At 32.7% G+C, this 13,239-nt stretch overlaps 1 protein-coding gene across 1 annotated transcript; it reads left to right on the top strand.

Annotated features, from left to right (window-relative positions):
* On the top strand, window positions 1-8,784 carry LOC127711174 (RNA-binding protein spenito-like). Its single transcript, XM_052217132.1, has 3 exons — window positions 1-2,396; window positions 4,670-4,731; window positions 8,144-8,784. The coding sequence occupies exons 1-2, from the start codon at window positions 236-238 to the stop codon at window positions 4,687-4,689; spliced, it is 2,181 nt and encodes a 726-aa protein (XP_052073092.1). The 5' UTR covers window positions 1-235; the 3' UTR covers window positions 4,690-4,731; window positions 8,144-8,784.
* The last annotated feature ends 4,455 nt before the right edge of the window (window positions 8,785-13,239 follow it).

The raw sequence follows: 13,239 nt of genomic DNA, 5'->3' as shown, positions 1-13,239 counted from the left end.
TAGTTCACCAAACAGGTGCAAATATATTACCTAAATTAATGTTTGTAAAGTCTTAGCAACATACATATAAATATTCTTACCTGTCTTTGGTAAATGCATAAGCAAAACCAATCATACTATGACAGATACATATATTACGACTACCGCGCAGTAATCAGCTGAAAGAAATATGGCTTCATGAATCGCGTCCTATAATAGAAGATTGTGTCGAAGAAAGTGAAAAACACTGCAAAAAATGAAGCGTTCACCTATCAGAGACCATTCCCCAATAAGTAAAAGGTCCCGGTCATCATATCGCATGTCTGATCATGATATGGGCAGAGGAATGTCACCAGATATGTACGATAGAAGAGACCCTCGCAGGGACATGGTAATGAAAAAATCTTACCGTAACATTGATCATGAAATGGATCGACCTCGTGCTAAATACAGAGATGACCGAATGGACTATTCCCCTCCTTCAAGGCCGGATAATAGACAACCCGATTTTAGATCTATTTGTATAAGTAACATCTCCGGGAAAATCCCTGTTCCCGTCTTGAAAGAAACCCTCTATCACGAATTCAAAAAGTTTGGAGAATTCAATGTTAATGTTACATACAGTGGTGATATAAGGGTGGCATATATAAACTTCAGGTACCCAGAAGATGCACGTGAATCTAAACATTTGAAATCCAAACTTGTTCTTTTTGATAGACCTGTAAGAATAGAGGCTGTGTATCAAAAGAAACGAAGCCATAGCCCTGGAAACGATAATTTTCATTATGAGCGCCATGACAATTATGGCAGCAGTAGTAACTACAGAGGAAGGGGATCTTTTCGAGGATATCCTAGCAGCAGAAGACCATCTGGTCGTGGATTTTACCAAGGACCACCTCGTAACATGCCTCCAAGGGAAAACCCAGAATTCAATCAAGGAGACTCATATAATGCTCCTAAAAGAAATGACAAATTTCCATATCATCTAGATCATATCCAGCCAGAGGATGATGAAAATGCAACAAGGACATTATTTGTAGGCAATCTTGATTACAATATTTCTGAACAAGAATTAAAAACAGTGTTTGGGAGATATGGTACCATAGAAGATACTGATATAAAACGACCTCAAAGAGGCACTGGAAATGCTTATGCCTTTATAAAGTTCATTAATTTAGACTGTGCTCACAAAGCCAAAGTGGAACAATCTGGACAGTATATTGGTAGGTTTCAGTGTAAGATTGGTTATGGTAAAGTGACTGCAACAACATGCTTATGGGTAGGTGGTCTTGGTTCATGGATTACGCATGAAACACTTGAACAAGAATTTGATAGATTTGGGATGATAAATAGAATAGAATGGCCAAGAGGTAAAGACTATGCATATGTGTTATATGATAATCTTGATGCTGCTCAAGCAGCATGTCAAGAAATGCGTGGTGCTCCAATGGGAGGAACGGATAATAAAAAACGACTTAGAGTTGATTTTGCAGATCCAAATCATATCATGAGTCCTGAAAGAGGAGAAAACAATGGAGATCGTGACGGTACTTCCTTGTATGAAGAATCAAGGCGTGAAGGTAAAGAAAGTAGAACAAGGGAAGAATGGCGTGAAAATGATAACAGAAATCCTGACATTGAACTCCGGCATAGTGGTAGTTGGGATGAAGGTAGAAAAAGACCTTTATCTCCAGATGATTACAGGAGAAGGAAGGTATCAACTTCACCTGATCAAAGATTTAGTAAGGACCCTGATTCTAGAGGAAGATCAAGAGAAAAAAAATCACTCTTTTCACAAGAAAGAGAACTTGGTGAAATTGATCCTCATGATGATTCAAGGAAAGAAAGGAAAAACTCAGTTGACAGTTCAGACATGGGAATTGAAAATGTAACATCAATACCAGATCTTGCTAAGTGTTTACCTGTTGCATGGAATGGTGCAGTAATTCTGAAAAATAGTGCTTTCCCTGCTAGAATGCATGTTGTAAGTGGAAATGTAACCATTGTTGATACCCTCATGAGAGATCCTAATTCAACAGAAACACCAGTGTTAAAGGTCAAACAGAGATTAAGGCTTGATCAGCCTAAATTAGAAGACGTTGGAAAACGTGTATCAAGTGCTGGAAAAGGAGGACATTGCATTTTGTTAGCTATGACAAGCACACTTCAAAACTATGAAGACCCAAGTGTTCAACAAAGACCATTGAAAAATTTAGTTAGTTACTTAAAACAGAAAGAGGCAGCAGGTGTTATTTCCCTTCCTTCATATGAGTCAAAGGACAAAGATGATGTTGGTGTTCTATATGCATTTCCTCCATGTGAATTTGGCTACAAATTTTTGACCAGCAAAGCAACACATCTTCCAAGTGAATTAGTACCAGATGATTATATGGTCATTGTTGTTGTTACTGGCGCAGGTTAATTTAAATAATTTTTTTTACATCATTTATTAAGAATTTACATTTTATAGATGTTTATATAACAAGTTGAAACATATTTCTAATTTTGACATAACCTTTAATCTTCAGTCAATCTGTTAATTATTTTATCAGTATTCTCTTCTGATTGTCATTATGTCAAATATAGAATATTTGTATCATATTTATTTTTGAAACTTTAGAATGAATATTGTGAATATTTAAATGATCAGACTGGGATGCAGTAAATGACACTTTAACAATTCATGAAAATAAAATACATTATTATACATGATAGACATGAATGAACATGTATTAACATGTAACAATGTGTTTTTTTTTTCCTTCATTGTAATCATGATTCATTCATATTTGTGTTGTAAATAAATTAGTGAGATCAAAATTCTTTTAAGTTCATTCAGTCTCCAAACATTTAAACAACAATATTAATGATGTTTACTGTTATGGATGAACATTTGTTGATCCTGATTCCACAAAATAAAAAATATGTTACTTTTTCCATTGTCATTGAATTAGTTAAAAGACAGTTTGCAACTATAGGCATGATAGACAAGTGTTTGTGGTAACAGTGGTTAAGCTCTTGCCATAATAAATTTCAGAATTTTTAGGTGACAACACTTTGTGCAATGCACAAAATATCAGATTGAAATATTTGAGAAGCTCTGTTGGAAATTGAATTTCATAAAATTAATTTTATACATAAATATGTAGTTATATTTTCAAACTATTTTTTTTATTTTTACATGTCCGAATTGCTGAACAATCTGAAAACATGGGCAAGAAATTATCAGATAATGAAATATGTGCAATTTTTCATGTTGCAATAGCATAGAAATTATAAATGTAGCTATGTTTTGCATACATTTGATATAATATCAGGGATACATTAACAGGTTCAGGGTGGGCTAAAAATTGGGGCAACAGGAAACATATTTTGCACTTAGGTTAAGGGTCAAAATAGCATGGGCTTTATTGCTTATACTTTTTTATTGAAATTAATTAATTCTTCTGTTTTAATTTTTGGTGAAGAACTTAATTATGTACATTGTATAATTCAAGGACCCTGTTAAGTAAAAATATGTAGCATACTTTGTCAAATCCTGGTATTCAATTATTTTTAATGATGCATGGTACATTGTAAATTATTTTGTACTAATGCAGGTGATATTCCACTCTTAACCTTTTATAAATATAAATTTTTCCAAGTTGAGAAAATTTATATTTTTAAATACAATTTTGTTCTAAAAATACAGCTTATCAATATGCAGCTCAGATTATTAATCCAAACTTATTAAGATTTTATTTATAAAGGATTATACAAAATTTGGATTTCAACCGAAATATTTTTGATTTATTTGGAAAAGAGAGTTGCAATATAAACATAATAAAGAGAATAACTATACCTTATCTCAAAACTCAAATTTTATGTGTACTCCTCTCCAAAAAAAGATTGAAATGCTTGGCAAAGCTGTGCATTCTACCTGTTTTTAAGCATTGCCCTAATTAGTTTCATATTTCATGTATTTTGAGACCATGTATAGTTATTCTAATAATAGAATTTATATTTGTAAAGTTATTAAATTGTTTTGTACCCAGAAGTCACATGTCCATATGTGTAAGACATGTATTTCCACACATGCACATTATCTGTATTTTCTATTCCTTCAACATGTTCAAGTAGAAACAAAAGTTGTTTGCAAACATGTCATGTACCTTTGAGTTTGAGTCAATACCAAGTCTTGATTTTACAACTAACATGACTAAGTACATTGTAAAATACAAAATGTATATACATGTACCTACTTGTTAATTTTGTCCAAAATTCTCATGTGATACACTTTGAAAGTGACAGTGCTCATGGTGATGTGTGAGCCAAATCAGTTTTTGTAGTTTTTGGCATGCTTGAGGGACATTCTGTCACTGGGGTTGATTGTCAATTAATTTCAATGCAAAAAAAAAAGAATTTCTTTTGAATTAATTTTCATAAACATATTTTTATTGGTAATAGCCACAGCAGTTAAAATTTGTGGAAAAGCTCATGAGATATGCACAGTCACTTCTGAAGTGTAAATTTCAAACATGTCAAATAAAATAGCAACCTTAACAGTTAAGACATTTATATAAATTCTGTCTCCTAAGTTTGTGACATGTAAGCAGAATGTTTTTGTTATTGTTGAAATTTGATTTGTACATAAGCAAATGAATTGTTTTACCAAATGTTTTTAATCTTGCAAATAGTGTATTTTATTCAGGAAGTCTTGCTGAAGTTTAACACAGTTGGATGACTTCAACAACAAGAAAGTTCAAGTTAAAGGTTTGTTCATATAGGCAGACATTTTGTAGTTTAAAAGGAATGAAATGTATTTTATAGATTTACACAACAGAAAGGATCATCACAAACAGATTTTTTTACTTGCTGTTCTTCAACTGTAAAGTTTAGTTGATACATGTATCTACAATATGAATAACATTGCATGTTCAAGCTATTCCAAAATGAAAATTATAAGATGTAGTATGATTGCCAATGAGACAACCTTCCACCAGAGACCAAATGATGTAGAAGTTAGCAACTACAGGTCACTATGTGGTCTCAACAATGAGCAGAACCCATACTGCATAGCAAGCTGAAAATAAATGTAAAACAAAACAAGAAAACTAACAGCTTGATTACTATATGAACAACACAAAGAAATGGAAAAACAAACTTGAAAAACAGCAGCAAACGACAACCATAGAGAATCTGTCAGGGTTCAACAGGTTTGAGGGAACCTAACCCTCATCCACCTTGGACAGATGTGAGCAAACAATAAAAATCAGTCGAAAAAAACATTGACTTTAGTCCATTTGAGTTTTAAAAATCTTCCAAAGTAAATGTTAAAAATCAGATTTTTATGCCCCCGCCGTAGCGGTGGGGGCATTAAGTTTTACCCTTGTCCGTCTGTACGTACGTACGTCCCAAAATTGGTTTCCGTTCTCTAACTTGAGTTTGCCTCAACCAAATGTTATTAAACTTATACACAATGCTTATTACCACAAAACACAGATCAAGTTTGAATTTTTAACCGTTCTAGAGTTATGCCCCTTTATAAATGGAAAAATTGCAAAATTTTTAGTTTCTGTTCTCTAACTTAAGTTTGCCTCAACAAAATGTTATGAAACTTATACACAATGCTTATTACCACAAAACACAGATCAAATTTGAATTTTGGTGACATCACTTTAACAGTTCTAGAGTTATGCCCCTTTATAAATGGAAAAATTGCAAAATTTTTAGTTCCTGTTCTCTTACTTAAGTTTGCCTCAAACAAATGTTATGAAACTTATACACAATGCTTATCACCACAAAACACAGATCAAGTTTGAATTTTGGTGGTGTCACTTTAACCGTTCTAGAGTTATGCCCCTTTATAAATGGAAAATTTGCAAAATTTTTATTTTCTTCTAAATATCAAGTAATTTTTAAAATTGGAGTTATCTTCCTATGTCCATGATTATAGTTGAATCAACTACAATCAATGCTTGATACAATGCAATGTTTAATTTTGACTTCCACTGATAAAACACAGATCAAGTTCAATATGGGTCGTGTCACTTTAACCATTATTGAGTTATGCATAATGCCCCTTTATAAATCGAAAGATTGCAAAATTTTTAGTTTCCATTCTGTAACTGAAGTTTGCCCCAACCAAATATTATGAAACCTATACACAATATTCATTACCACAAAACTAAGATCAAGAACAAATTTTTTGTTTCCGTTTTCTAACTTTAGTTTGCCTCAACCAAATGTTATGAAACTTATACACAATGCTTATTACTACATAATACAGATTAAGTACGAAATTTGGTGGCGACACTTTTACCATTCTTGAGTTATGTCCCTTTATGAACATAAAAATTGCTGAATTTTTCGTTTCCGTTCTCTAACTTTAGTTTGTCTCAACCAAATGTTATAAAACTTATACACAACCGTTTTAGAGTTATGCGTGTTTACAAATAGAAAAATTGATGAATTTTTAGTTTCTGTTCTCTAAAGTTAGCCTCAACCAAATGTTATGAGGCTTTCACACAATGCTTATTACCACATAACTCAGATCAAGTTCAAATTTGGGTAGCGTCACTTTTACCGTTCTTCAGTTATGTCCCTTTATAACTATATGATATGCAAGCGGGGGCATCTGTGTCCACATGTGGACACTATCCACATTTATTTATTTTGCAGTGTATATCTACTGGTATATACATGATATAGTACATAAAGTACACAAACTTTGATGATTAATTTTGTAATTTTTGCTAAAGTACTTTTTAAAGTTGTTCATTTGGTGAAATTTACTAAAGAAATATACCAGTATGTTTAATTATTTACCACAAATTGAGACCAAAGTTAGAATAACAATAAGAAAAAAATATGAATTAAAAACTTTCAATAATTTATTTTTGAATATTTATAGAATTTCAAACAGACTATAAGTTCTGATGATCCCTGTTGTATATCAAGGTTCTCACTAAGATTTTTGTATCGCCTTGCACAAAAGTCACAGTATGTGAGACATGGGGAATACAAGCCGGCAACGGCGTAAACTATTTTGTTAATGTATATAAAGCTTTATATTTCAGAAGCTAGGAAACCTGGATGCCTCATACCTTGTACTTTATGTTACGAAGTTTCCGTCTGTCATATGTTCATTGTCCTTGACCTCATTTTCATGGTTTGGTGACTGCTTAAAAAAAACAACTGTTTTTTTGGAAAGTTAAATACTCTCTTATTATGAGTAGTTGGATAACTTTATTTGGTATATGGGTTCCTTGCAAGGTCTTCAAGTCTGTTAGGTGGGTTCATCTGACCTTGACCTCATTTCATGGATTAGTGATCAAGGTTAAAGTTGCATAGTCAAGTCCGTATCTCATTTACTTTAAGCATTAGGTCAACTATATTTGGTGTATAGAATGATTGTAAGATGTACATGTGCGACTGCCAGGTTTCATTTGACCTCGACCTCAATTTCATCGTTTATTGGACAATATTTAGTTTTTGTGGTTAGTTCTGTGTCTCAGATATTAGTAGCAATAGTTCATTTGTATTTATTGTTGAACGATTGTAAGGTGTACTGGTCAGTCTGGTATGGTTCATGTGACCTTAACCTCATTATCATGGTTCATTGGTCAATGTTATGCTTTTCGTAATTTTGTCAGTTTATCAGATACTATAACATGTCTAAGCAATAGGTCAACAAGGTTTAGTTAATGGAATGATTGCAAGGTGTACAAGTCTTTCTAGCAGGGTTCATACAACCTTGACCTCATTTTCATGGTTAATTATTCAATGTTAAGATCTTATGGTTTGATCTGTTTCTCATGTACTATTAGCGATAGGAGCACTATATTTGGTGTATGGAATGATTGTAAGGTGCACATGTCTGTGGCATTGGTTCATCTGACCATGACCTCATTTTCATAGAACATTGATCATGATAATGTTAAGTTTATGTGATAATTGTTGTAAAACCTTCATATTACAGACTTTGACATAAATTCAACGATAAGTAAAACAAAGAGACATTTCAGCGGTTGCACTCTTGTTAAGATTTAACCATATCAAGTCAGAGAGTAGGCCTCTGATTCATCGTTATTGATGATAATTATGAACAAGCTACAATGTATGTGTTTGGTAAAGCACAAAATATCCATGTATTTTAATTGACTTTTATCTTGGTTTTTTACAGCTTCGCAAGAGGAAACACTCCCTGTTATTTTAATATTCTGCGACCATAAATTTGACAGTTTTAGTTTGTTATTGGATTGTATGATGTAGCTGTTTAGAGTAACGACTAGGAGTACATAAAGTTTCAGTCTTAAATGAATTGACTGCTTCTGTTTATCCTGATACCAACAAATAGGAACTAAACTGATGAAGAAGTAATGAAATTTGATGTGAAATAGTGCATATACCGTAAATTATCATCAAGATTCATCATAAACAATAATCATGGTTGATCATCATTAGTATTGATTTGTGAACTGTGTCTATGTCAGAAATTTGACACTTTTATTTTCAATGAAGACAAAGATATCAGAAAGACTTGGAATATATTCAAGTGGTTTTCAGAATATGCATTTATGAAATGTGCATTGTGGTCTATATATAATTCTTGCTTTGTGTTTCATTATATAATTAATATGTGTCCTTCACAAGTGTTCGATGTTCCAGTGGAATTTATCATATAGTAGTATTGCAGCTTTTGTGGTGACACAATTTTTGTCTAGTGTTCGTCATTTTAAATTTTAATTGCTTGTATGATTGTTTAGTGTGACCTAGAGGCATATCCTTTAGGTAGTAATCTACGATAAAAATATACATAATCAATTCTATGAATTTCATTAATTTGTGCATTGTGGAAATCCTGTGATTTTAGAGATGTGTGTATGTTTATGAGAAAAAAGTTAATTATTTATCAAATTTTCACTGAAGAAATGTGGGAATGAAGGAAGAATGTTGCTACATGATTTTAAAGTGAAACTGTGTTTTACTTTATGCTGTTAATATATATATATATTAACAGAGATAACAAAAGTTCAAATATATCCCATGTTATGGTGTGACTGCATCTGATTCAGCTGTATATTAATTAGTGTGAGAAATATACAGTAGAAAAGATGTGAATTCAGTGCAGGAAAAATTCATTGTACCATGTACATATATTTGGCTATTTCATCGACAAAATTAATCTTGAAAATATTTTTTTATTCAAATTGGATGTGGTGACGAAAGTTTCATGTTTTCGTAAATTTGTGTTATGGCCCTGTTCAGAGAAGAGAGGAGTTCTTGAAGATGATCCCATCAATCATGTCAATCTTGAATAATTAGATTCTGTCATGTGGAATTTGTTTAAACTTGTCCAGTGTTTAAAATGAATTTAATTCTGTTACAAAATTAAAGATGAATACATGCACATGTATTAGGAGTGAGACTGCATTTGGAAAGAAAGAAATCTTAGTTTCCATCACACACTTATTCTATTACTTTACTATTTGGTCATTTCAAATGCATGCTTTGTGGCTTATGCAAGGAATGCTATGAAGTTCACAGTATATGAGTACTAAGTACTATGAATGTGATTATCAAATGATTATGATGAAAACTTGTGCACTTTCAGTGATAGGCTTTTCTTCCAAAATAAGTGATTTTGTTCTGTGAAAAATCAGTGAAAAATTATATGAGAAGCAAATTTTAAAAATATGTTCATTGAAGACTGTTAGGTAAGTATTTGGTGAAAAGGTGAATCATTTAAGAACATTTTGTACACATGGCTTTTTCCTTTCAATATTTGTTATATACATGATATACATGATATATTTTAAATCTTTCCCTATTCAGACAAATGAATTGTAAGTACATCTGACATTCCATAATGATAACACAATGTACATACATGTATACTAAAAATGGTGGTGTAGGAACATAGTCTCAGCATATATGGCATATCGGTGATGATTTGAGATTATTATCTAATTTTCAGATAGGTACAGTGATTTCAAATATTGATTCAAATCTCACATGATGTTTATCATAAACTACCAATTATATATTATAAGTTTGCCACTTACACATTAAGAACACTACCGGGGTATATTCTCAAGGGTGGCTATAACATGTATAAACTGATCAGAAAACTGCAGAAAAACTAAATTTTTTCACTGACAAAAACTAAAAAGGCTTTAAAAAGGTCAAAAGCAGTGAAACTGGAATGACCCTTCTGTGATTGGTCTACTCAAAATTTGGAACCAATTTATTTGTCCCTGTGTTACATTGTCATGATTGTATTTAGATTTAAACTAAAGTCTGAGGTTCCAGCTGAACAGCCAACATGTAGGTCATCATGACTTAAAAGGTTGCAGTACATTTGAGTATGATAGTTAAAGATGAATTTTTCATGGCTTTCCATTTATCATGTACATTGTACATTGTACATATGTATTGAAACATTTAGCATTGTTTAGCCGAAACAGAGAAAAATTATATAGATTCAGCTGACCCAATTCGTTTTATGCCCCCGCCGTAGCAGAGGGGGCATTAAGTTTTACCCTTGTCCATCTGTACGTCCGTCCGTACGTCCCAAAGTTGGTTTCCCTTCTCTAACTTTAGTTTGCCTCAACCAAATGTTATGAAACTTATACACAATGCTTATTACCACAAAACACAGATCGAGTTTGAATTTTGGTGGCGTCACTATGACAGTTCTAGAGTTATGCCCCTTTACAAATGGAGAAATTGCTGAATTTTTCGTTTCCGTTTTCTAACTTTAGTTTGCCTCAACCAAATGTTATGAAACGTATACACAATGCTTATTACCACATAATACAGATCAAGTTCGAAATTGGGTGGTGTCACTATTACAATTCTTGAGTTATGCCCCTTTATAACTTTATATGATGTGCAAGCGGGGGCATCATCTGTGTCCTATGGACACATTCCCCCATTTTATTTACTAAAACCTACAAATTTACCTAATTCACTCTAAATGATCCTTAATGTCTTGGTTATTTTTGTAGTTTGCCTGCTATTGTCATGATTGTCAGCATTTTGCACAAATGAACTTATATTTGGTTTATAATCATGATGCAATTTCTGTTCGTTTGACCTAATCATTGACAAAGAACCTAAATATATTCAAGTTAAATGACATTTTGTAATGAGTTGTCATGGTAGTCAAGCTTGAAAAAAAGGGGGTGGTTAGGTAGAATTGGTCAAATTATCAGCATGTTACAAAAGGCGGTTAGATTTAATTTTGTGAATTTACACCCATTTCAATTTACAGTCATTGTGAAATACCAACAGATAAACATGCAAGGGTTTCATTATACAATATGATAAACTGATATTACAATGTACATGTATATAAAAAAAGAGCCATTGACTGCAATACCCAAAGAAAACATTTTGCATGAGCTTTAGTAAGATTTACTTGGCTTTGTCACACTTCTCAAGTAAAACCGGATCTCCACATTACTGAAAAAAGAAAACTTAAAGCAGGACTTAGTGTATGAAATTTGTGCTGAGAGAAGGGGTGTCAAGGAAACATACCTGCAAAGTTTAGTTAATAAAAGACTTGTATTCTGGTAATATAAATCCATTAGGACACATATATGCAATGGGTTCATGTAGGAGCATTCTGTTCTTGTCATTGAGATTGGGAAAGGGTGATGAAGATTTTTATGAGATGATTTTCAACTTTGTTGTTGACCTGATCTGATAGCAATTTTCTGGTTATTAGTTCAATGTCAGGAATTTTATTTGATGCCTTGTGAGCATTTATTTCATCCATGTGTATCCCAACCTTTTCAAAGTGCTCAATTTTTGTCTTGTTTCTACAAAGTTGCGGAGGCTGAGACTTAGTCATGTTGATTCCATCAGCAGCATTGACACTTAAATTTGGGATTAGGTCATTTGAAGGGTAACCACTAATGGCAGGTCAATGATATTTGGCATGAAGTTTATTAGCAAAGGCACATCTCATTGCCATGGAGATTAACCCCCACCCCTGACTCCTTGTATATTGACTTTAGTTTACATGATAAAAGTTTGTGCTTAGTTCAGTTGTAGGTGAGCCACTAATTATGCCAATATGTAGTATTAGCATTTATATGTCTCATTTCCATGGAGATTAAATAGCCCCATGCCCTTAGTCATGGTTCACTGACCTAGAAAATTGCATAGTTTACATATAATTAAAGATTGTGTTCGGGTCAGATTAAGGGGAACCATTTGTGATAAGTTATATATTTGATCTGCAATTGTATAATTAAGCAATGGCATATTTCATTTTCAGAGTTTATTTTGCACCTTGAGTTCATTGACTGAATGTTGTGCATAGTTTAGATGTTAAAAGTATTGATATTTTAATTTCTCTTCACAATAGCATCAACCCATCAAAATAACATACACTGGACTGCGAAACTTGTCTCTGTGTCGAGTTTATTTCAGTCCCACATTATGATACACAAGGTTGACATGGGCATAGAAATGTGGTTATTTCTTGGTCTTCTAACTGGCAGTAAAACCCTAACCAAAGCAGGGTGTCTGTTTGGCTGTATGGGATGTATAAATTCGCAGCCAGGCCCTGTTGGAATGGGGACGTTAAATCAGATTTTTTTTTTAGCCCACCTGGCTGAAAGGCCAAGTGAGCTTTTCTCGTCACTTTGCATCCGCCGTTACAAAATTCTTTTCTGAAACTACTAGGCCAAATTTAACCAAACTTGGCTACAATCTTCATTGGGGTATCTGGTTTAAAAAATGTGTCCGATGACCCAGCCTGCCAACCAAGATGGCTGACAAGTTTTGCCTATTATTTTGAAAAACACTATAAATAAAGAAATTCTGTCAATAGCTAAAATGTTCAGAATGTTGAGTTCTACCTATTGTCTATATATGTCAAAACTGTCAGACAACTTATAGGAGATATTGCCCTTCAATGATGATTTTTACCATTTTAAATTTTTTTTCCCTATTATCTCAAAAATTATAATAGACCGAAACTGTAAAATGCAAAATGAGCAGCAAGACATGATCTACAAATAAGTCAAGTGACCAAAATTGCCAGACAACTCCTTATTAGAGTTATTGACCCTTTAATGACGATTTTTACATTTTTTTTTGTGTTTTTGCCTTGTATCTTAAAAACTATAATAGATAGATAAAAAAAATAAAGAAAGAATCAATACAAAGCAAAAATAATCAGCAAGACAAGATCTACTAGTAAGTCAACCTGACCAAACTCGTTAGTCAACTCCTTGTTGAAGTTATTGCCCTTTAATGACAATG

This window comes from Mytilus californianus, unplaced genomic scaffold (assembly GCF_021869535.1).
Source record: "Mytilus californianus isolate M0D057914Y unplaced genomic scaffold, xbMytCali1.0.p SCAF_1, whole genome shotgun sequence".
Taxonomy (NCBI): domain Eukaryota; kingdom Metazoa; phylum Mollusca; class Bivalvia; order Mytilida; family Mytilidae; genus Mytilus; species Mytilus californianus.
This window is presented reverse-complemented; position numbering and strand designations above follow the sequence as displayed.